The 21,874-nt window shown below is 57.0% G+C and overlaps 7 protein-coding genes across 7 annotated transcripts; 3 read left to right on the top strand and 4 right to left on the bottom strand.

Annotated features, from left to right (window-relative positions):
- Window positions 1–38: 38 nt before the first annotated feature.
- On the bottom strand, window positions 39–513 carry CPAR01_16537 (uncharacterized protein; the record flags this gene model as incomplete). Its single annotated transcript, XM_060500782.1, has 2 exons — window positions 39–262; window positions 312–513. Coding segments are annotated over 2 exons (426 nt in total), but the record flags the coding sequence as incomplete, so codon positions are not given.
- Window positions 514–1,970: 1,457 nt separating this feature from the next.
- On the bottom strand, window positions 1,971–2,820 carry CPAR01_16536 (acetyltransferase; the record flags this gene model as incomplete). Its single annotated transcript, XM_060500781.1, has 2 exons — window positions 1,971–2,233; window positions 2,436–2,820. 2 exons carry the CDS (start codon window positions 2,818–2,820, stop codon window positions 1,971–1,973), a joined length of 648 nt encoding a protein of 215 aa, XP_060340490.1.
- A 2,663-nt stretch (window positions 2,821–5,483) lies between these two features.
- CPAR01_16535 (AMP-binding enzyme) lies at window positions 5,484–11,416 on the top strand (the record flags this gene model as incomplete). The annotated part of the gene is made up of 2 exons (XM_060500780.1): window positions 5,484–5,972; window positions 6,053–11,416. 2 exons carry the CDS (start codon window positions 5,484–5,486, stop codon window positions 11,414–11,416), a joined length of 5,853 nt encoding a protein of 1,950 aa, XP_060340489.1.
- Window positions 11,417–12,090: 674 nt separating this feature from the next.
- On the top strand, window positions 12,091–13,408 carry CPAR01_16534 (uncharacterized protein; the record flags this gene model as incomplete). The annotated part of the gene is made up of 3 exons (XM_060500779.1): window positions 12,091–12,260; window positions 12,305–12,343; window positions 12,397–13,408. The coding sequence occupies 3 exons, from the start codon at window positions 12,091–12,093 to the stop codon at window positions 13,406–13,408; spliced, it is 1,221 nt and encodes a 406-aa protein (XP_060340488.1).
- Window positions 13,409–13,963: 555 nt separating this feature from the next.
- Window positions 13,964–15,568, bottom strand: CPAR01_16533 (uncharacterized protein; the record flags this gene model as incomplete). The annotated part of the gene is made up of 1 exon (XM_060500778.1): window positions 13,964–15,568. One exon carries the CDS (start codon window positions 15,566–15,568, stop codon window positions 13,964–13,966), a length of 1,605 nt encoding a protein of 534 aa, XP_060340487.1.
- Window positions 15,569–17,204: 1,636 nt separating this feature from the next.
- Window positions 17,205–18,862, top strand: CPAR01_16532 (origin recognition complex subunit Orc5; the record flags this gene model as incomplete). The annotated part of the gene is made up of 3 exons (XM_060500777.1): window positions 17,205–17,309; window positions 17,372–17,776; window positions 17,837–18,862. The coding sequence occupies 3 exons, from the start codon at window positions 17,205–17,207 to the stop codon at window positions 18,860–18,862; spliced, it is 1,536 nt and encodes a 511-aa protein (XP_060340486.1).
- A 431-nt stretch (window positions 18,863–19,293) lies between these two features.
- Window positions 19,294–21,071, bottom strand: CPAR01_16531 (triose-phosphate transporter; the record flags this gene model as incomplete). Its single annotated transcript, XM_060500776.1, has 2 exons — window positions 19,294–20,562; window positions 20,637–21,071. 2 exons carry the CDS (start codon window positions 21,069–21,071, stop codon window positions 19,294–19,296), a joined length of 1,704 nt encoding a protein of 567 aa, XP_060340485.1.
- Window positions 21,072–21,874: the final 803 nt, after the last annotated feature.

The following is a 21,874-nucleotide window of genomic DNA, read 5'->3' as shown; positions in this document are numbered from 1 at the left end:
GCCCTGCATCTGCGTCACCGAGGAACGGCTTTCGGGGATCATCTGGATCCAGCAAGGAGGCAAGCCGCAAGCGAGGTCTCTTCCACCCCCGCTGCCGCTGGGCTGGGCTTTAGCCCGTTAAGGTGTTGGCCGTGCTGCTTTGCCGGCCACCAAGATCGGGCGCCACACAGCGGGACGTTGCGAACTTGCACGCAAGTAATCGTACGGCGCAGAACCTTAGCTGGGATTGCTTCTTTTCTTCCTTGGAGGTTTTCACCTTGCCCTGCGTATGTAGCCAGCGACGGGCTAGACCGAACGGGCAATTGTTTCACGACAAGTACCTGGAGTATTCTCGAGTATTCCCAGTGTTGAGGGGCGTATACGAACGGTCGAAAAGGCTACTCGCGTCATGACAGGGCGACTCGATTGGCGATGCGAGGACACACATAGTGACACACCAAAACGAGCAGATGGGTTCGATGGAGCCACGAGACTTGTTAGGAAATGTGTGCTTGCCAGCGAGCGGACTTTGTCACTTTGTCACGTATTCGTGTGTATTGGGCGGGCTGACAGCGAGTCTAGAGCGTGGGAGGAGTGGGATCGCGATGGATCATACGTGTGGGTGTGTCAGAGTAAGGTCCAAGGTCCCAGGATGCTCTCGAGTCTTGAAAAGTTGACATGTGTGATTGCATTGAATGTGGAGGAACTTAGGGTCGTGTCTCAAATTGGTCAATGGCGTTTGCAGCTCCTTCCCCTCCATCGCCAGTTGCGCCGGGACTGCAGCGGTGCAGCCACTCAGAAAATAGTGAGACCCCACATGGCAGCCAAAGGGACCCCGCTGTACCCGCCACCATCCCCTGTCACCACCTCGGATAGGTTCAGTGCTCGATCTAATCAATCAAATCTTGGATCAGATAAGATTAGGGAAGGAGCATTTCACTCACGTTCTTCAGCGTGCAAAATTTTCTCTCGCTTCCATCCATCCTCCTTCCTCAGCTTCCCACATCGTCTGAGGTACCTCCCCAAGCTTCCCCTACAGGGCACCCGTGGTACAGAGTCACTGGACCCCTCCTTCCACATTCTCTCCAGTACCGCACCAAGAAAAGGTACGGAGAATCCGTACCGATATACGTACCCATGTACCTTCGTTTCCCGAAAATGTCCCGCTGCATTTCTTTCCCTCACACCCTCCCAGTCACCCCTTCTCCGACTTCGGGACAATTCTTCAGATTCCATCATCCTTGAAGATTAACACCACGCCAATCCACCGATCGCCGTTCACTCGCCTCGCCAAAGACGTCAGGTTGCATTTGCCCACCCCCCTTCTTCACCCACCTTCTAACCTTGGGACCGATGTGGGCAGATGGGCAGGAAACAAGTCGTCAGTATCGGTACCTCTGCCTCTAGCGCCTCTGTCTCTCTCACGCCATGATTCCATCTGATACTGGACCATCGCGGTATCGTCCAGCACCCTTCACCTTAACCCATCAATCCCCTCCCTCACCCGACCCCATGAACCACGGTACCACCCCCTCATCCCGTTTCCTCCCACTTGCAGTCGTCGGGTGCGGTGTGGCGCGTCCCTCGGCCACGCAGGGTGAAAGACCAAGCGACTTCTATTTTTCATGCGAGCAAGGGCACGGTTAATATTTCGTCAAATACAATACAAAGCCAAGCCAAGCCATGCACCATCGCACAATAATCCAGGTACAGCCAACTTTCCTTTCTTTCAGATTGACTTGCAGATTTGCCTCGTCTTGGCTTCGTCTTGGCACTTTGTTTCCTGGGCGCTTTTCGTCTTGGCGCTTCCAGAAGATCCAACGTCTACCTTTAGTCTATGACACTCATTGAGTCGTTACACAGGATCCATCCTCCAAGACTCCCAAAAGGTAAGATCTGATAATCCTGCTGACATCGCAGATTCCACGTCCAAAAGCGTACGGATACTGCGTCCAGCCAGCCAACACAGCCACACGAAAGGGAGGAAAAGCTTATTGGAAAGACGGGTATCCTTGAGCACGCCACTCTTCGAAAGTCAAACCCTTGGCTGCAGACGGCATCTTTACCATCAGAGGAACTTCAACGTCCTTATCCTTGCCCACCAGCCCTCCGCGGTGCACGATCTTGTCTTGGAGCACTTCAAAGCCCAGGCGTTTGTAGAGGCCGAATCCCTCTTCAGACGACTCGAGGTAGACGGGAAGTCCCGCCAGCTCGGCCATATCGAGGCCCCATTTCGTCAAAAGGGCGCCTACGCCTTTTCTTTGGTGTTCAGGCTTCACTGCAATAATATGACAGTCTGTTCCCGGGGAAAACGCATAAGCGTGTGTCATCAGCAACTGGGGTTCACATGGTATGTCTCGAAAAGCCTGAAGAAACAAAAAAAAGGCGCGAACCGGGTGCAAGGGGAAGGGATCGGGAAAAGGAGGACGTGGGAGTTCACGGCGGGTCCCACTCACAAACGTATTTTCGGCCAGCCCAAAGCTTTTCTTTGGCTGCGCTGAGCGGGTTGATTAACTCATCGGCGCGAGCTCTCTGCTCGCCTTGGAGCCAAACGGCGCCAGGGCTCCTGTACTCCTCTGGTGTGCGCTCCTTGAGAAATGCGTCCCAAAGGGCCATGCCGACGACCTCGCCAGTCTCGACATCAACGCACTTGATGGTGTACTGGGTGCTGGTCTTGTGCCAGTACTCGACAGTGTGTTTCGTATGACCCTCACGGAAAGCCTCGTCAATCCCCGTCGGAAACAGGATGTCGAGGATTACCGACCCCTTGAAGGCCGCAAAATAGGCATCGTACACCTGGGGGATGTCGGGGATTAAAGCGGGTAGAACGGTGAGGCCCATGGCGTCTGAGTGAAAGCCGAGAAAGGGCAAAAATAACAGGGCAAGAATTGGCGAGTCTGCTTGTTCGCGAGCAACAGTCTGACTTGACCGAATTCGCGGTAGTCTGGCTGGTTGGTAGTACGGTCTGTCTCTGGTTGTCTTGCGATCCTGAGGTCTCTCTGCGTATGTCCGCGTCTGTGAAGCTGTTCCGAAGTGGGATAGATGGCGTTCTATGGTTCGTTCGCAGCAAGAAAAGTGCGTTCGTTTTTGCTAATTGTGCGTCAACGGCAGCGAAGGCCAAACAAATCAATGACAAACGATAGGTCGGAAATATCGGTGCAAGCAACGCAGCAGGACGGAACTTTTTTGCCCGGTCACCACAGTGCGTTGGTGGTGTGAGTATTTAGGCTGGGGATTCGTCTGAAGACTTTTCCCTCACGGAACTGGAGCAGCTCCGAGCAGGTCGGTCCCGAAGACCGGCTCGATATCCTCAAGGACGCAAGGAGATGACGGATTGACGTGCCAAGCACTGTGATCACACAAAACACCACGGGGGTTGACGCGGCAGTTCTCGGTAATCCCTGAGGAGGATCGTAAGGAAATGCCGCAACCGTTGGGAGCTTCCGCTGTCAGCGGCACCGTAGCGGGAGAGCCCAAGAAGGGAACTAAACAGCGTCGCCCTTCATGGATAATGGGCTTGATGAGCGCTTACTGGATGACGCGGAGCCGTTATACCCATCTTGAGTAGGAACCATCTGCCCGTTAACCCCATGTGTGTGTGGCAGTGTGCGCCTACCTATCTTAGCCAAGGGCCCGATTTCTCTCGCACTTCACAGTAGAAGTGTGTTAAAAGGCCCAGTTTCCTCCTATACTATACTAAGTAGAGTAGTAAGTGCTACGTTGGGCTTGAGTTCGGCTCTCCCCCTCCCCTCCACATGTGAGGCGGGCACCACTTGTCGAGATTGAGGAAAAGGCCACGACATGCATGACCCATCATCAATCTGTTCGTCACATCCTGGGAGAGTGGGAGTGGGAGATGGACGCGTTAAAGTTATCAGATCCGCGTCTCTCGAGCCGGCGCTTTTTCTCTTTGCGTGTGTCACCGTCAGGCGAGGCCGCGAGACAGCAAACCCACCCTGTTTGTGCCAATTAGTGGATAACTTGAGCATGAGAGGATGGCGGATAATAATTGAAGAGTCTGGCAATTTGAGGGAAAAAATTCTGCTGCAGAAATGAGGGCCGATGTCCTCCCGGCTCTCGCCTCAGGCCTGCCGGCCCACAAGCGGGACACGCCCCCTTGGCGCTCCTAATCAGATCCGTCTTTGAGGCCCCACACCCCCGGTCAGGTACCGGTCAGGTATCTTTGTACCTCGCACCCTCCCAGCTCCCAGCTCCCCCCAAAGCTCCTGCTTCGTTTCTCTTTTTCGTAAGGTCGCATCGGAGGAAGGACCCACGACATCATCACACGCCCCTCCCCTCCCACTTCAACCCCCTTGCCTCTCTCTCTCTTTTTTCCCTCCTTCACTCCTCCCAGTAGTGTACCTTTTTTCCCTCCCGTCCAGAACCACGAGAACGTATGATGAGATGGCGCCTTAGCTCAAGGGGACCCGTCATGAAACTCTTGCCTCATTGGTGCTGCGAGGGTGTGCTCAACTCGTTCGCATCTGACGTCCCTCACTCTCTCTCTCTGTGGCTCTCCCAAAGTTCCCAGAACGCTGACTTTGTGGTACAGTCGCAATAGCTCTGCATGCAGCATACCTATGCTAGGTTCCTTTGGTGGTTCCTAGGTTGTTTAGTCAGGCCTATTCGTTCGCGCCGAAGTCGAATTGGGCGGAATCAACGACCAGTATTCGTACCAGCGTACCAGATACTCCGTTCTTTCACACACACATACGGACACAAAGTCACACATTACACAACCCATTTCTGCTATACCCACCCGGACGGCTCCATGGATTAGGCACGTTGCGCCGTTGTGGCTCGCATCTGCCCTTCCCATCAATGAGCATCGCAAGAAACTGACTGGTGTGTCTGGTGGTTCCCGGGGCGAGAAACAATATGCACGCCCTTTCTCTTTCACAGGCTTTTTTTCCCGCTTTACCCTCCTCCGCTTGCTCTCCGCAGCGGCAGCGCAGTCCATTCATGATCCAGCTCGGTCTGCGAGGAGACGTAGCTCGGCTGCAGCGCCGCCGCAAGGTACATGCCGCAGTACCCAGCCATGGGGTTCGTCGATCTAATCAAGAAGTCGGGAAGCCATGTATGTTTCTCGGGTAGTCTTCATGCAAGGATACCTGCCGGACAGACCTGCAGAGTCGCACACATAAGAGCCTCTCGCGGTTACTGTGAGTATACAAGACTCCTCTGAGTCTTGGTGCATGTCTACGAAGTACTGCGTATGTGTGAGTGAAAGGGCAGCTCTCCACCCTTGGGCCGGTTGATCGTCCTCGTCAGACAAAAATCCAAACATCTTTCTTCAACAAGTCTCAAACCAGACGTCGTTTTGCAGAAGACACCAGACGAAGCCATCGTTGTCCAAAGGCTTGTGAAATGCTGCGAGTTCAACCTCGAATTACTTCATAACGCTCGTTAACTTTACCCCTCCATCCTCCTCTTCCTTGCTACCACTCACTTCTCTTCGATACCCCCTCCTCCCCCTCCGGAAGTAAACAGAAACCAAACACACGATGCATTTGCGAGACAGCGAAGGCGGCGGAACCGCCTACCAAGAAACAGGCCTCACTGACGGCGCAACAAACGGCTTGACCAACGGCAACAATACCGTGAACCCCTCTTCAACGAGGACCGTCGTCGTGACATCGCGGGCCGAATCCACCACCACCACCGCCGGTGTAAGCGACTTTAGACAGGAGCTCCTTCTCGCATGGCTGCTCGTCCTCCACCGCAATAACGACGACGGCCTGAGCAAGGTGAACTGGGGATTCAGAACACGGGAGGGCCAGGAACCGTCGTCGGCGACACACAACAGCCTGAGCCTGAGCGAGGCGCCGTTCAAGAACAGCGACTCGATAGCAGAGGCCTTGGAGGTCATCAAGAACCTCGGCGAGAGCGGTCTCGAGAGTGAAACACAGACCATCCCGGTGATATACTTTAACAATGGAGCACCCAAATCTCAGGGCAACTCTGAGAAGGCTCCCTCCAAGAGATCACAAGACGTACGTAGACGACCCTCTTTCGTGATACTTTGTACCCTATTATACAACTTTCACTTCAACGTGCTGACTCCGGAACCCAGTGGACATACCAGATCGAGGCGACGCTCAACGAGAACCAGCTGGTGATCAAGGCCCAATGGGATCGGGCCGTCCTCTCCTACCGCCACGCCATCTTCCAGCTCGACTCCTTCGTCGAGATCCTCACCACTATCCTCGAGAAGCCCTACCGTCAGGTCTCGGACACCATCGGTCCCACCGCAAAGGACCTCGAGCAGCTCTGGACATGGAACGCCGAGCTGCCCGAGAACATGCAAAAGTGCATGCAGGACATCATCTCCGAGGTCGCGGCCAAGGGACCCGAAAGGCCGGCTGTCGAGTCCTGGGACGGTAACTTCTCCTACGGCGACGTCGACCGCCTCTCCACCCGCCTCGCGCGCCACCTCGTCGCCCGGGGGGTCACCGTCGGCTCCACGGTGCCAATGTGCTTCGAAAAGTCCCGCTGGACCACCGTCGCCCTCCTGGCCGTCATGAAAGCCGGCGCCGCCTTCGCCCTCACGGACCCGTCCCAGCCCGAGGCCCGCCTCCGCACCATCGTCGAGCAGACCGGCGCCACCATCATCGTCACCTCCCAGAACCAGAGCGACCTCGGCCGGCGCATCGCGCCCGAGCAGACCCTCGTCATCGCCTCGGACGACACCCTCAACAATGATACCCTCGAGCTCGCCGCCGAGCTGCCCGTCGTCCCGCCCTCGTCCCCGCTCTACATCCAGTTCACCTCCGGCAGCACGGGCAAGCCAAAGGGCGTCATGATCTCCCACGAAAACTTCACCAGCGGCGCCGTGCCCCGCGGCTGGGAGGTCGGCTACCGCGCCCACTCGCGCTGCTTCGACTTTGCCTCGTACGCCTTTGACGTCAGCATCGATTGCATGCTCTGCACGCTTGCCGCCGGCGGCTGCCTCTGCATCGCCTCGGACGAGGACCGCATGAACGACCTCAGCGGCGCCATCCGCAACTCAAAGTGCAACATGGCGCACATGACCCCCTCTGTCGCCCGCGTCCTCGACGCGGACGTCATCCCTTCTCTCGAGGTCCTCGGTCTCGGAGGTGAAGCCGTTTCTGCGGGTGACGCCTCGACGTGGAGCAAGACCACGAGCGTCATCATCGCCTACGGACCCTCAGAGTGCACCGTCGGCTGCACAATCAACGGCAACGTCAGCAGCACCTCAACCAACATCGGCAAGGGCACCGGCGGCCTCACCTGGATCGTCGACCCGGACGACCACGAGCGCCTCATGCCCGTCGGCGCCGTCGGCGAGCTTCTCATCGAGGGCCCCGTCGTTGGCATGGGCTACCTCAACGACAAGGCCAAGACGGACGAGGTCTTCATCGAGGACCCGGCCTGGCTGCTCGCCGGCGGCGGTCCCGCCCGCGGCAGACACGGACGCCTGTACAAGACGGGCGACCTGGTCCGCTACGACCCGGACGGCACGGGCTCCATTGCCTTTGTCGGCCGCAAGGACCAGCAGGTCAAACTCCGCGGTCAGCGCATCGAGCTGGCCGAGGTCGAGCACCACCTCCGGGGCAAGATGCCCTCGGGCGTCAAGATTGTCGCCGAGGTCATCAAGCCCGGCGGTAGCGAGCCGACGCTCGTCGCCTTTGTCGTCGAGCAGAACCCCGTTGACGGCCCTGCAGATGCCGAGGTCGGCGACGTCACCACCTTCTCCCCCGAGTTCAGCCAGGCCATCGCCGAGATCGACATTGCCCTCGGCGCCGAGATCCCCCGCTACATGGTCCCCTCGGCCTACATCCCCCTCCGCAAGATGCCCTCCCTGGTCTCGGGGAAGATCGACCGCAAGCGCCTGCGCGAGCTCGGAGGTTCCATGTCCCGCGAGCAGGTCGCCCGCCTGCGCGTCGCGCCCACCGAGAAATCGGAGCCTGAGACGGAGATGGAGAAGGCGCTGCAGCAGGTCTGGATCAAGATTCTGGGCAGCGAGTCCGCCGCCGCCATCGGTCTGCACGACAGCTTCTTCGCCCTCGGCGGAGACTCTCTCCGCGCCATGAAGCTCGTCGCTGCCGCGAGAGAGGACGGCATTGCTCTGACTGTCGCAACCATCTTCAACTTCCCCACGCTCAAGGCCATGGCTGAGAACGCGACCAAGGTGTCCAAGGAAGACGACGCCGCCGTCGCGCCCTTCTCCCTCCTCGAGGAAGGATGGACCCCCGAGGAGGCCCGCGCCGAGTCCGCCAAGCTCTGCGGTATCGACGAGTCCGCCATCGAGGACATTTACCCCTGCACGCCCCTCCAAGAGGGTCTCATGGCTCTGTCGGCCAAGGTCACCTCGGCGTACGTCGCGCAGAGAGTCGTCGACCTCGCGGACGCGGCGACAGCAGACAAGCTCCGCAACGCCTTTGACGTCGCCGCCGCAGACTGCGCCATCCTCCGCACGAGAATCGTCCAGGTGCCCGGCCGCGGCCTCGCACAGGTCGTCGTCAAGGAAGACATTGCCTGGCACATTGGCGATGATCTCCAGGGCTACCTCGTCAAGGACCGCGAGGAGGGCATGGACCTCGGCAGACCTCTCGTCCGCTACGCCCTCGTCACGGACAACGCGTCGGGCAAGGTGCAGTTCGTGCTGACGATGCACCACGCCCTGTACGACGGCTGGTGCATGCCCCTCATCGTCGACAAGGTCAACAAGGCCTTTGACGGACAAAAGGTCCAGCGCCCGGCCGAGTTCAAGGACTTCATCAAGTACCTCGGCAGCATGGACCGCAGCGCCGCCGAGACATACTGGCGCGAACAGCTCCAGGGTGCCGCTGCCACTACGCAGTTCCCCGCGCTACCGTACGAGGGCTACCAGACGCAGGCCGACTCTCTTCTGGAGGTCTACGTGCCCCTGAACGGCAGACCTGCCTCCAACACCACCGTCGCCACCGTGATTCGCGGTGCCTGGGCCTACGTGGCATCCCACTACGCCTCGTCCAACGATGTCATCTTTGGCGAGACCCTCACCGGCCGCAACGCGCCCATCAGAGGTTCCGACGAAATCGAGGGCCCCATGATCACGACCGTCCCTTTCCGCACCCAGGTCAACGCCGAGACGCTCGTCAGCGACTACCTCCAAGACATCCAAGACCAGACCATCCAACAGATCCCGTATGAGCACACCGGTCTCCAGCACATCCGCCGTCTCAGCCCGGATGCCCTCGAGGCCTGCGAGCTGAGAACCGGCCTCGTTCTGCACCCGAGCGCGGACGACTTTGACCAGGAAGAGTTCAATAAGTACCCCGCCAACCGCCTCGTCCCCGCTGGCGACGCGGAGGCCGCGGAGGAAGCTCTCAAGTTCAACACCTACGCCCTCATGCTCGTCTGCTCGACAGACCCCAAGGGCTTCTTGGTGATGGCCTCGTTCGACTCAAAGACTGTTCAGAAGCCTCTCATGGAGAAGGCACTCGCTCAGTTCTCTCAAGTGGCGCAGAAGCTTTGCCAGCTTACCGACACGCCACTTGGCGACATCGCGTACCTGACTGAGGAGGACAAGACCGAGGTCGCTCGCTTGAGCACCGAGAGCGTCAAGAGCGTTCAGAAGGAGTACCCGGAGGCCGAGGCGGTGTACATTGTTAACCCAACCGACTCTGCGCTTCTGGCACCTCTTGGAGTTGTTGGTGAATTGGTGGTCATCAGCAAGTCCGACTTGTCTCTCTCCACGCTGGAGAACCCTTCGTGGGCCGAGAACAAGGAGGCTGGCAAATTCTATAAGACGGAGCGCCTCGCCAAATTCAACGCAGATGGATCTATTGAGATCACCGGCAAGACGAGCGATCTGGTCCAAAAGGCCAGCACGGCTATCAAGGCGCCTACTAAGCGCATCTCTGCCACATCTGCCAAGCAGCGTCGTCTGCGAACTCTCTGGAGCCGTGTACTCAGGCTCCCCGAGAGCGATATCGGCCTCAACGACAGCTTCTTCCGCCTTGGTGGAGATTCCATCGGTGCCATGAAGCTCGTCTCTGAGGCCCGCTTGGCTGGCCTCACACTTACCGTCAACCAGGTCTTCACGAAGAGGACGCTGTACGACATGGCCAGCGTCCTGCAGGACTCTGAGCCCACTCAGGACTCTCAAGAGTCCCTGAAGCCTCTCGTTCCCTTTGAGCTGGTTGAGGACCTCGGCGATGCCCCGGCAGAGACTCTCCGCCCCCTGTTGGCCGACCCGACATGGAAGATTGTCGACGCCTTCCCCGCAAGACCGTTGCAGGAGGTCGCCGTCAAGGGTACGATTGAGATTCCTCGCTTCTCTGCTCGTTACGAGGCCATGTACTTCGAGAGCGATGTCGACCGCCCTCGTCTCTTCCAGAGCTGTCAGGAGCTTGTCTCTCTCAACGAGGTGCTGCGATCAGTCTTTGTCAAGCACAACGGCGCTTGCCTGAGCGTTATCCTCGAAGACGTCAAGACCCCCGTCGTCGAGTATGAGATCGACAGCGACGTTGAGACCTTTGTCAAGGACCTCTGCAACATGGACGTCCAGACCCGGATGCCGCTTGGCTCCATCTTTGTCAAGTGGTTCTTCGTCCACAGCAGCAATGGCCAGTCTGCCCTAGTGTTCCGTGTCTCGCACGCTCAGTACGATGAGATTTGCCTTCCCATCATGCTGCACCAGCTTTCAGCTCTGCATGAGGGCAAGCCCGTTCCCAAGGCTCTCCCCTTCTCCTCCTTCGTTGGCCACGTTGTCAAGTCCAACATCCCCCAGAGCGTCGACTACTGGAAGGAGCTCCTCCAAGGATCCTCCGTCAATGTTCTGAAGCCCGATACCCCCGTGACGGAGAGACAGCACTACGCCATCGACAGGACGTTCGACATTTCAACCCGCTCTAAAGACGTCACCATCGCCACTCTCCCCACCGCAGCCTGGGCCCTTACCCTCGCCCGCCTGCAGAGCACGCGCGACGTCACCTTTGGCGAAGTTGTCAGCGGTCGCAACATCGACTTCCCCAACGCCGACATGGTCGTCGGCCCCTGCTGGCAATACGTGCCCGTGCGCGTCAAGTTCGAGGACGACTGGACGGTCCTCGACCTCCTCAACCTCGTGCAGAACCAGCACATTGCCAGCTCGGCGCACGAAGGCATCGGCCTGCCCGAGATTGCCAAGCTGTGCACCGACTGGCCCGCCTCGGTGGACTGGTTCGACACGGTGGTGCACCAGGACGTCGAGCACGTCGAGAGCCTCGGCTTCGAGACGGCGAGCAGTCGCATGGAGACGATCTACCCGCAGCAGGAGCCGCTTCGCGAGTGGAAGATCCAGGCGTTCCCCCAGGGCGACAAGTTGACGATTGAGATTGTCACCTTCGAGTCGTGGAAGGGTCATGCTGCGGAGCTTCTTGATAAGATTGAGGAGACTTTCAAGATTCTGCTTGGTAACCCCAGGTCGCTGTTGTTTGAGCAGCAGTAAGAGGAGGGATTTTGTACATACTGTACTAAAGACTGCATAGAGGGGGACTAGTTTCGGGTGTGTTACCATTTTTTGTCTTTTATCTGATATCATTTGTTGTTTCGTTGATGTTGAAGATTCTCCGATTGGACGAGGGGCTTTGCAATTGGTTTGGAAAATGCTGTGAACGATTTCATGTTGTTTTGTTGCTCTTTGGAGTTTGGTTGTTTCAATACACACATCATACCATTCCATACCTTGCGACTCTTCCTCGCTGCTTGCTGGTTCGCCCAATTTCCTTGTATGCCGCCTGCTTAAGGCAACCCCAGCCCAACCTGCATATGGCCGCTTCCAACAGCCTCACTTTCCTTATCTCACAGAAATAGGGTGTCAGTTCCTGTTCGTCACACAAATAGGGCGGAAGGTGGCTTGCTTCCCCATCCTATCACCTTCTCGTCTCCAGGTTCAAACCTCCACCGCCCTTCAGACTTGTTGTCTTCTCGTTAAAGCAGCGAGAGACTGTCAGGAGGCTCTCCTGAGAGCGAGATAAGCAGGGCGCTTTCCCCATCCTTCTGATCTCCTCGACTAACACTCATCTGCACCTCTTTTGCGACTCTACACCGGTACACAGCTCCCATCACAGCCTGATTTTCTCTCGCCGCTTCAACGCACCCCAGCAACCACCCAACGCCACAATGTCTGACAACCTCGCCTGGACAAGCGACTTCGACAAGTTCCTTGCCGAACTCGACACCGAACACAACGCCAATGACACCAGCTTCATGGATCTCCTTGATCCTACTGGTTACTACGACTTCAGCCACGTCGACGATGGCGCTCTTGGCGCTGCGGACCCCCTGGATCCGTGAGACTTTTTTTTTTACCACTTGCTAACAAAAAGGGTGTCAGTTTGTCTTTTGGCATCGCAACCCACCGTCTGATGTGGCCGTGAGTTCCCCGCTCCATTCCCCGTGCCTCCTCTCCAAATAACACAGTCTTAGTGCAGATGAGATCATGCATCATTGCAGTCCGGATGACGGCAACGATTTGACATTGTCATTGGCCAGCGCTTCAGTCCACAATGGTTCGAAGCCCCTGGAGACAGCTTCTACTGCTTCAGTCGAGAAGACTGCGGCAGAAGCAGACCTGACTTGTGTGGAGTGCGGCGTGCATTACAGACACCCCTTGAACATGGAATACCATGCTAAGTCGCACAACCATAAGGCATTTTCGTGCCCAGTCCAAGGGTGTGGTAAAGGATTCGTGAGCAATAGAGAGCGTGACGCTCATCAACGCCGGCCTCATCTTGAAGGCCACGAGCGCATTGAAATGGGGCATCCGTTCGCTTGTGTTGAGTGTTCGGTCGAGTTCAAGAACAAGGCCAAGCTGCAGGAGCACGCCAACGAAGCACAACACAATCCCTTTGCTTGTTCCTGTGGCAAGAACTTCGCTCGACTTGATGTCCTCTACCGACATCTTGACTCTATGGGGACCGACCTGCCAAAATTCCCCTGCCCGTTCTGCAAAAGTCATCGCGGAGAAAACGGGTTTCGAAGAAGAGATCATCTACTGCAACATGTGCGCGGCTACCACAAGTTCGAGGCCGAGGGAAAGATCGAAAACATTATGCCTAGCCGTCGGAGGCAGTATCAGGCACCTCCGGTCTGCCACTTTGTGGACTGTTTGCACCACAGGGACGACAACTTCAAAACACTAAGTCGCGAAGAGCAAAGCCGCTCCAAGCCATTCGAATCACAGTCGGAATACACCAAACACATGAAGAACGCCCACGACTTCACACAATACCCCTGTACGGTGAGAGGATGTAGCAAGACTGGCGCCAAGGGTTACGCGAGAGAGAAAGATCTCATCAAGCACAGGAAGAAGGATCACCCCGAGGCGGGGACATACGTTCCGGCGATGCGGGATATCAGTATCGGTTGCCCGAAGTGTTTGAAAAGATTCGGCCCAAACAGTGGACCTTCTTTCCATATCGTATTTTGTCGTGGCTAATAGGCATTTTCTTGGGGATCACACGCACTCTCACTTTCGTTTCGCGGTTGGAAGCGACATTGAGAACGCGCCTGCTGACTTGGGGAGCTGGATCGAAATTGCATGTGCTCGTTATCTGCGAGAGGCTGATAGTGGTAGCTGTTTGATCGGGGGTTTCATTTATCTTTTCCTTTTCTAAATTTGTTCCTTTTTGCCATTTGATTCACCGTTCTCCTAGTCTTTATTTGGGTTTTGAATGGTGGCTCTTCGTGAAATGTATTTGTCGAATGAAAATCATCTGTCGACTCAAATGTTTCTTGCAATGGGAGTCTCGGCAGCGACAAAATCTTCCTCCCTTCTACATGAGAAGAATATCGAGTGTCTGCTGAAAGTCCGATCACAAGGCCTTGACCCATTTCTTGTATGCGCTTATATGGGATGTTTGGAATGTCAGGGTCAAGATAGTTCTACTATTCGCTATAGTCTGTAAACATATTGCACCATTTGGGTATTGCAATCGAACACTGTCGGAAACCATTTCCGTACCTTCGCCAAATAAAGCTGTTCCCAGCCTGTTCAAGATACATCCATGTCCTGAACTCCCGAGTCGATCGCCTCTAGCACCCTCTCAGCATACCGCCGCCCCGCGGGGCTGAGCATCATCGGATCATGATGAAAACCATCTCTTTCCCATGGTAACGTCCTTGGTGCCGGATCCGCGGGATGTAAATCTCCAACCCGTTGCGGCATGCCCTTATACCGCTTGCCGTGATCATCCACCCAAGTGAGCAACTCCGTCCGTGGATCCCGCGTCGGAGCATTGTAAAAGTCAATGGGCGACTCCCAGTCCGGATCACCAAGGATCAGCCGCGCAATATCTGTACGGTCGTCCAGCAGCAAAGCCAGACGCGGAGTGGCAAGCTGCTCATACCATCCCTCACCCAGATAATTCACAATCCCGGCAATCTCACGGTCGCCAATACCCTCGATCCACCACAGATTCTGCGTCGCCTTCATGAACATGAGGTAATGAGCCAAAATCACAAGCGCCCGGGGTCTCTTTTCCCGCCCGAGCTCGACAAAGCCCTTTGGAATGAAAGTGAACCACGTCACGACGCGCAGGGTCATGATGGGTCCGAAGCCGTTGACGAGCTCGGCGTAGAGGGAGCCGAGGTACTTGAGCGTATCGTAGTACGTCGAGATGTCTTCGTAGTCCGGGTCGCCTGGCTGGATGGAGGAGACCATGAAGAGCAGGTTATTAGGGATGTGCTTGGCCGCCTCGTCGAGGTTGATGGGCGGGCGCATGAAGAGCTCCGCGAGCCCGGAATCCCAAAGGGTCTGCGGCGTGGCCATGTCGATCATGAGGCCGATGCCGCGCCAGACGACCATCCAGTCGATGATGTAGAGGTCCTTTGTCCCCTCTTCCCGGAACATTTGCGAGGACAGAGCGGTGAGCAGCAGGGAAGTCGCGATGAGGGCGGGGAAAGTTTCCGGTTTGCCTTCCTCGATGGCCTTGCGGTATCCCTCGAAGGCGCGGGCGCGGTAGCGGAGGGCGCGGGAGGGTGCGATGTCTTGTTTGAGGTGCTGGAGCTGGAGGGCGGAGGTGCCGAGGAGGCAGTCCATGAGGAAGGGGCTCTGGAAGGCGTGGCTCGGGATCTTGACTTTGAGGATGTCGTCGATGCGCTTCACCCTGCCGGCCTGCGTGGCGAAGGATGTGAAGGTGTTTGTGGTGTAGAACCAGAGGAGCTTCATGTCGATGGCGTCCCGGTCGCCGGCGGGGATGTAGAGCGGTTCTTTGATGACGAGGGCGTTGGCGTCGTCGTCGTCGCCGCCGGCCGCGTGGTGGCTGTTGCGGCGGTGCTGCGGCGGCGTGTGAGACCGCGAGCGGGCCGGGGAGAAGGGCCCGGCGGAGGAGCCTGATGGCGATCCCGGTGGGCGGTGGTCGGAGTGGGAGTGGGACGGTCCGGGGTAGTTGCAATTGGCCTTGCGGAGCACGCAGTTACGACATGTTGGACGAGCTTCGTCGCACTTCACCTTGCGCGTCTTGCAGTTCTTACATCCCGTCCGGGACTTCTTGTGAGGCCGTTTTGAGTGGTATGGCTTGTCCTCGATGTGATTTGTTGAGCTTCCTGCGGCGGCGTCCGCTGGGTCTGACTGTCCGGAGGATGAGAGGATGGTCATCGTGTGTGTGATTATGTGCTTGACGGGGCCCCCCAAGGCCACCCGACTCTCGTCTCAATGGTGAACCTGAACCAAGTGGCTGCCCTTCAGTCTTACGGCGTCCGTCAGGATTCGGGATGAGAGGGAAGGATGGCTACGGGGTGAAGTGAGATGAGGTGGAGGTTGTTGGGGTGAGATGAATGGCGAGTGGGGAAGATGGGAGGGAGAGAAAGAGAAGCTTCGCGGTAGTGGCAACGAGGTGAAAGGTACGTCGTTCGGAAATTGTCAAGTGTGTGTGAAGTCGGGACGCTAGGTAGAAGGGGTTGAGTTGGTGATGCTCGGACCTCTACTTTTTTAGGGATGATGTCCAACGGCCGGACGGGGGAAGTAGAGATGTCGTCGGGGTTGAAACAGAGTTCCGTGGGCGGGTGACGCTGCTGACGGAATGAGACGCCTAGTTATCGGATGAAGCTTTAAAACACAGTCCCCCTTCGCACTGATTAGTCGGCCCGCTAGCTTCAAGTTTGTCTCTTTTTTGCCCCCAGGGGTTAGGTAGGTGGTTGGTTCCGTTGGTTCTAATATGCACATGCCGACTTGAGTTGTGTCGGGTTAAGTGTGTGTGAGGCCTCACGAACAAACGAATCTCATGCTGCTGCCTTCCCAGGTGTGTTATTACCTTAGTTATCAAAGCCACAAATGGAGAGATCATTGACCCCACACTGAGCTGACGAGCTCTCTACCTGACTCTCATCTGACGGATGACTAGCGCCTTTCCCCGTTAGGCGGCACGAATCCTTCGAAGGTGGTGGCATGCCGGTTTTAATGAGACGGGCTAAAGAAGCCGGAGAAGCTCAACCTCACAAGTGGGAGAGAAACGAACACGCCGCAACAGTACATGATGTGTGTGTTCCATGCCGTTGACGTACCCAAACTGCGCCGCGAGGGCCACGAAGCATGTGCAGCGGCAGCAAAAAGAGAAAAAGTACGGATAAGAGGCTTGCGCAAGCCTCTTAGAACCCGGCAACACACACAAGTTTGTTCATTCCAAGGGTCGGGAAGAAGGGTACTGTGTATCCGTAAAAGCACTGCGCCTCCCGCATTACCCTTCTCCCTGCTGTCAACCCTCCGTGGGTTGCCCTTTTGGGCGCTGGACTGGGTTTGGATACGGACATGTTTGTTTGACCTTTGGGGAACGTGGACATTTGACACTTGGCGCACAGTTGCGGGTGAGTGAAGGAGGGGGCCAGCCAGAGAGACACACAGAGAGAGTTGTGACTTGAGAAGTTACCGGTACTGTGAGCTGTGAGCTGTGAGGCCGCACTGCCGCAGACGAGCTAAAACTGAGTGTGGTCAAGTCTCAAGAAGTGGAGCTGCGCCCGGCACAGGGCGCCTCGGTCCCAACGCACGCGGGCCATTTTGGTCCCCTGCGCCCGCCGTAAGAGGGGCCCGAGATGGGCCGATGCTCCGGTCACATGATTTCGCGTCTCAACGGCTTGCAGGTCCTTTCCTCCCCATGTACTCCGTACCTTCGTACGCGACACGGCGGTCTTGGGTTTCCGGCCCGTTTCCCCGGTTTTCTTTCTCCGGGTGACGGACGCTGTTTTCGAGTTGATACTTACTAAAAGGCTCGAACGCCAGAGCAATTGACCCAATTGACATGGCGTCTCTCTTCCAGCTTCCCGAGGAGCTTCTCCTATCCCCCTTATTCGAACGTTTCCCCTGCCGCGAACGTCAGATCCGGTCTTTAGCTACTCTTCTCCATGTAAGTCGCCAATCTTTTGCTTAACTCTATGTGAAGGCCAAACATTGACCTCGACACTTCAGCCCGCCGCCGCGCCCTGCCGGAACCTCATTGTCTACGGTACCGAAGCCACCGGAAAGTCAGCCATCGTCGAGTCTCTCCTGCAAAACCTCTCCAAACCCCTCGACGAAGAACCCGGGGCCGAACCCAAAACCTCTCTCGGCTTTGCCATCGTTAACTCCATACAATGCATCACGGGGCGGCATCTGTTCGAGCGGACAATCGCTGCCGTGGTGGACGCGATACAATGGAAGGCTCCGCCCAAGAAGTGCGAGACACTGGCCCAATTGATGGTTGAGCTGTGCAAGATGCTCAAATACACACAACGACCCGACGGGTGGCGCCTCGTGCTTGTCTTTGACGCAATTGACCGTCAGAGAGACGCTCCCGCAACTCTCCTCCCAGCATTAGCACGGCTATCCGAAGTGGTGAGTGACCAAGCACCCCCCACGCGCTCAATCATGGCATACTGACATGTTGCTACATAGATACCATGCCTAACCTGCGTCTTCATCGTCACCGCCCCTCCCCCCTCCAGCCTCCGCATCTCCTTCGTACCACACATCCAATTCCCAAACTACACCAAGCAGGAATTCATAAAAATCATCTCGGCGTCCCCGCCGCCGCCGACCCCGACCACGACGCAAGACGACACAAACTTCCTGTGGACCCGCTTCGTCGGCGCCGTCTGCGACGCCCTCACGACGTCGGCGTCCCGCACCCTGCCCTCGTGCCGCCACAGCTGCGACGCCCTCTGGCCGCGCTTCACGGCGCCCATCCTGGCGCGCACCCACGGCCCGCGCGAGTTCTCCAAGCTCCTCATCGCTTCGCGCGTGCATTTTCAGGACGAGAGCCTCCTGAACCCGAGTATCGTCTCCATCAAGCTCGGCAATTCTTCTTCGACGGTGTCTACGACGACGACAACGACAAAGACGAATGGCCATACGCCAGTAGGCACGCCCTCAAAGCACGCAGCAGCATCAGCCCAGTCAGCGGCGCTGATGAGCACCGCCACCGCCGACCTAACAACCCTACTACCGACAACCACCCGCCTCCTCCTCCTCGCAGCCTACCTAGCCTCACACAACGCGCCCCGCCACGACCTAACGCTCTTCTCAACCTACCACCACGGCCGCCGAAAACGCCGCGGCGGCGGGTTCGTAGCCCCTAAACGAGGCCGACCGAGCAAGCACAAGAAAATCTCGCGCAAGCTGCTCGGCGCGCACGCTTTCGTTCTGGAGCGCATGCTCGCCATCTTTGCTGCCGTGCGGAGCGAGTGGGCCGAGGCCGACGTGCGTGGCGGGTTTGGTACTGTCGGTGGCGGCAGCGTGGTGGATGGTGACGTTGGTATGGCTATCTCGACGCTTGCGAGTTTGCGGTTGCTGATGAAGGTTGGTACGGGTGGTGATCCGATGGATCGGGGAGGCAAGTGGAGGATTAACGTCGGGTGGGATATCATTCGGGGCGTGGGGCGGAGTGTTGGTATTGAGGTGGAGGAATGGCTCATTGACTGAGGTTGAGTTGTCGGCGTACGTATGACTTCATGTTGAGATGGCAGTTGATGGGTCTTGAGGCTAGACTCAGTGACAATATGAATGGGACACGATTATCCTGCCAGTTTTGATGAAACGTTGTAAAACTTCAGCTTTGGATGCATTATTTCACTCAAACGCCGGAGCCTTTCTTGATTCCCGGTGTCTAGTTATCTCATCTCGGTGGGTGGATTTCGCCTTATGCCTCGCCCAGATCTCCCCATGACATCTAAACCCAAGGCAAGCTTACCAGAACATGTGTGTATGCGCGTGTGTTTCATCCATACATTGCCGTCAACCCGGACTGGCGCCTATCATGATAGTACATTGACATTGAACTCCTTGCGACTCATTGGCCTAAAAAAGACATGTTTTTACAACTCCCATCCTACGACCTGCCCCAAAAAACCCCTCTACCGGTCCCCAAATCGCCAGGTATCTTCCTGCTTAGTACCCGGTGCGAGCCAGGCGGCGTTACTCGCCCCGCGGGCTCTACCGTTGCTGGGCCCGTCAGACTTCTTGGCATCTTCGCCATGAGGCGAGTGCCCGTTGCTAAACGACTGGAATGCTCCAGCAGAGACCATGGGACTCTCAAAGACGGGCGCATTCTGGCTAGCGTTCAGGGCGTCCTTTGTGTTCAGGGGTAGCAGGGGTTCCTCCTTGATCTCCATCATCTTTGCCTTGCGGTCCGCCTTGTCCCGGTCGTGGGTGCGGTCGTAGAGGTAGAGGCCGACAAAGGTGAGCAGGATGCCGACGCCTTGGAGAGGGGTGGTTTGGTTGCGGAACCAGATGATGGCAATGACGATGACGAACACGCGCTTGATCAGACTGGCGACCGAGTACGTCACTGGCGAGACGAGGGACAAGAGGACGAAGGCGAGGATGTTTTGTCCAAAGTGGAAGGTGCCGTTGAAGATGAACTCGATGGTGAGGCGGCCATGGTCAAAGGAGCCCGCCTTTTCGTTGAGGTCGACTGCGCCATCATGTAGGACGTCGCCGATGATTCCGGTGCCTTCGCTCCAGAACCAGATTGGGACCGTCAGGATGAAGGCCATGCCGGAGGAATAGCAGAGCAAGTTAAGCTTGTCGAGTTTTTGTGACCGCGCTGACTGGCCCTCGGCCTCGGCCTTGGCGGCTTCGTTGAAGAGACGCTTCGAGAAGATGTTCTGCGTCACGAAAATGATGGTGGCAAGGAGGGCGTATAAGATACCCAGGAGCTCGCCACTGTAGCTGTTGTGCTTGCCTGAGCAAGCGAGCATGACCCCGAGGGTCAGGGGGACCAAGGACAGGTAGGTGTTGACAGAGTACCGGATGTTGAAGATCAAGCGGTAGGCCAGGACTGTGAAAAGGGGAGAGAGACCCTTGATGGTGTGGACCAGAGAGACGGGGATCTTGGAGGTCGCAGTCGAGCTCAGCAAGTGGCCAAAGATCTGGAATGCGGCAAGGGGCATCGTCGTCGAAATGACATCGCGGGAAGGGTAGCGTATGCCATGCTTGAGAGCTGGTATCGTCGTCTTGAGACTTGGAAAGATATTGGCGAGCCAGGCGAAGAGGATGCAGTAGGTCGCCACGAAGGCGAATTGAATGAGGGTCAGCGTCGCGGGCTTGTCGAAGGCGGTCAGGATGGACTTCGAGGACGTGTTCGTAAGGGCGGACGAAGTGTACCAGAGGACACAGAGCGCCTGCGATGCAAGCCATTAGCGCCTAGCAACCCAAAAAAGAAGGGAGCAGAGCAGTGTTTCTAAACAAGACTCACAATCAACCTAGGAGAGACAGGCGCCTTGAGCGCATCAGCTATCTCGTGAGCATTCTGGCCGACGCTTCCGCCTCTTGTCCGTATGTTGTGAATGGCGTCACCCAGACTCTTCTGCCTCCCGTGGCCATACCGCGTTGGCACCTGCTGGCCCGGCGCACCCCATCTGACGCTGCGACCCTGGAGACTCTCCTTTCTGGGTTGCCAGCGGTCGCCGCCTACGGGCGCTCCTGGTAGCGCATAGCCGTTGGACTTTGCAGGACTCGGGGCCCTCGAACCGTTGGTGAGGTGAGAATCGATGTGGTCGGGGAATTTCTCCATGCCGCCGTTGCCGTTGGCAGAGAGGGAATCGATATCGCCGTACGGTCTTGGTGAGTGCTGCGACCGATTGACCGAGGAGGTTTGTGTTATAGAACCAGAAGTTGTGGAGTGAGGCATGACGCGAGCACTGGGGGAAATTTGGCGGGGATAAAAGTTCTTGGTATCAAGACAAGGTATCCCGTCTCCGTAAGGTAGCTGATAATGCTGGCAGGGTGGGTATGCGATTTTCGTAAATTACCTAGTACCTCTGAGGCCTGGGCACCCTCTGGAGATATCTCTTGTACTGGTAGAAAAACGAGTGACAGATGCGGCAATCATGCGCGAAGAAAATCAAAAAACCTTAGACTTGCTTAAGGTCGAGCATTGTCTCTGCCTTTGTGGAAGGTCGATTTTCAGATGGCGACGCTCTGATGGTGGGAGGCCAGACGTTCTCTCTTGTTCGCATGGGCAAAAAAAAAGTCTCGACGGCAGGGCGAAATTTACACGTCCATACAAAAGTCAGCTCCCTAAAGTTACTGGGGGAGCTGTCCTCATCTCAATCAATCGGAGATCCCACGGTGCTGCAGCGCGGCTTAGGAATGGCTCGTTGTCAGTGGCTGCTATCCCTGCTGAGCAAGGGGCAGAAACGCATCCCCCCACGGAGCTTCGCCCACCAGTACCACGGCATTCAATAGCCCGTGCCCGGAGCACTAAACCCGCTAGAGGACCGGCGCAACGGGTTGGCACCTGCAGTCCGTACGGCGTTATGGCATTGATGGGGAGGCACCTACGGCGCTGCTGGATGATTAGTAACGCCGCCTACCGACAAGACTTGGCACCCCAAGCACCTTACTGGACGGCGCCGGCCCAAGCTTCGAGCAGTACCTACTGCGCTACTTAGGAATACGTACCGTTCTCACTTCGGCCAGGATCAGGGACGG

Source organism: Colletotrichum paranaense, assembly GCF_030867605.1.
Source record: "Colletotrichum paranaense strain IMI 384185 chromosome Unknown Scaffold_26.1, whole genome shotgun sequence".
In the NCBI taxonomy this organism is placed as follows: domain Eukaryota; kingdom Fungi; phylum Ascomycota; class Sordariomycetes; order Glomerellales; family Glomerellaceae; genus Colletotrichum; species Colletotrichum paranaense.
This window is presented reverse-complemented; position numbering and strand designations above follow the sequence as displayed.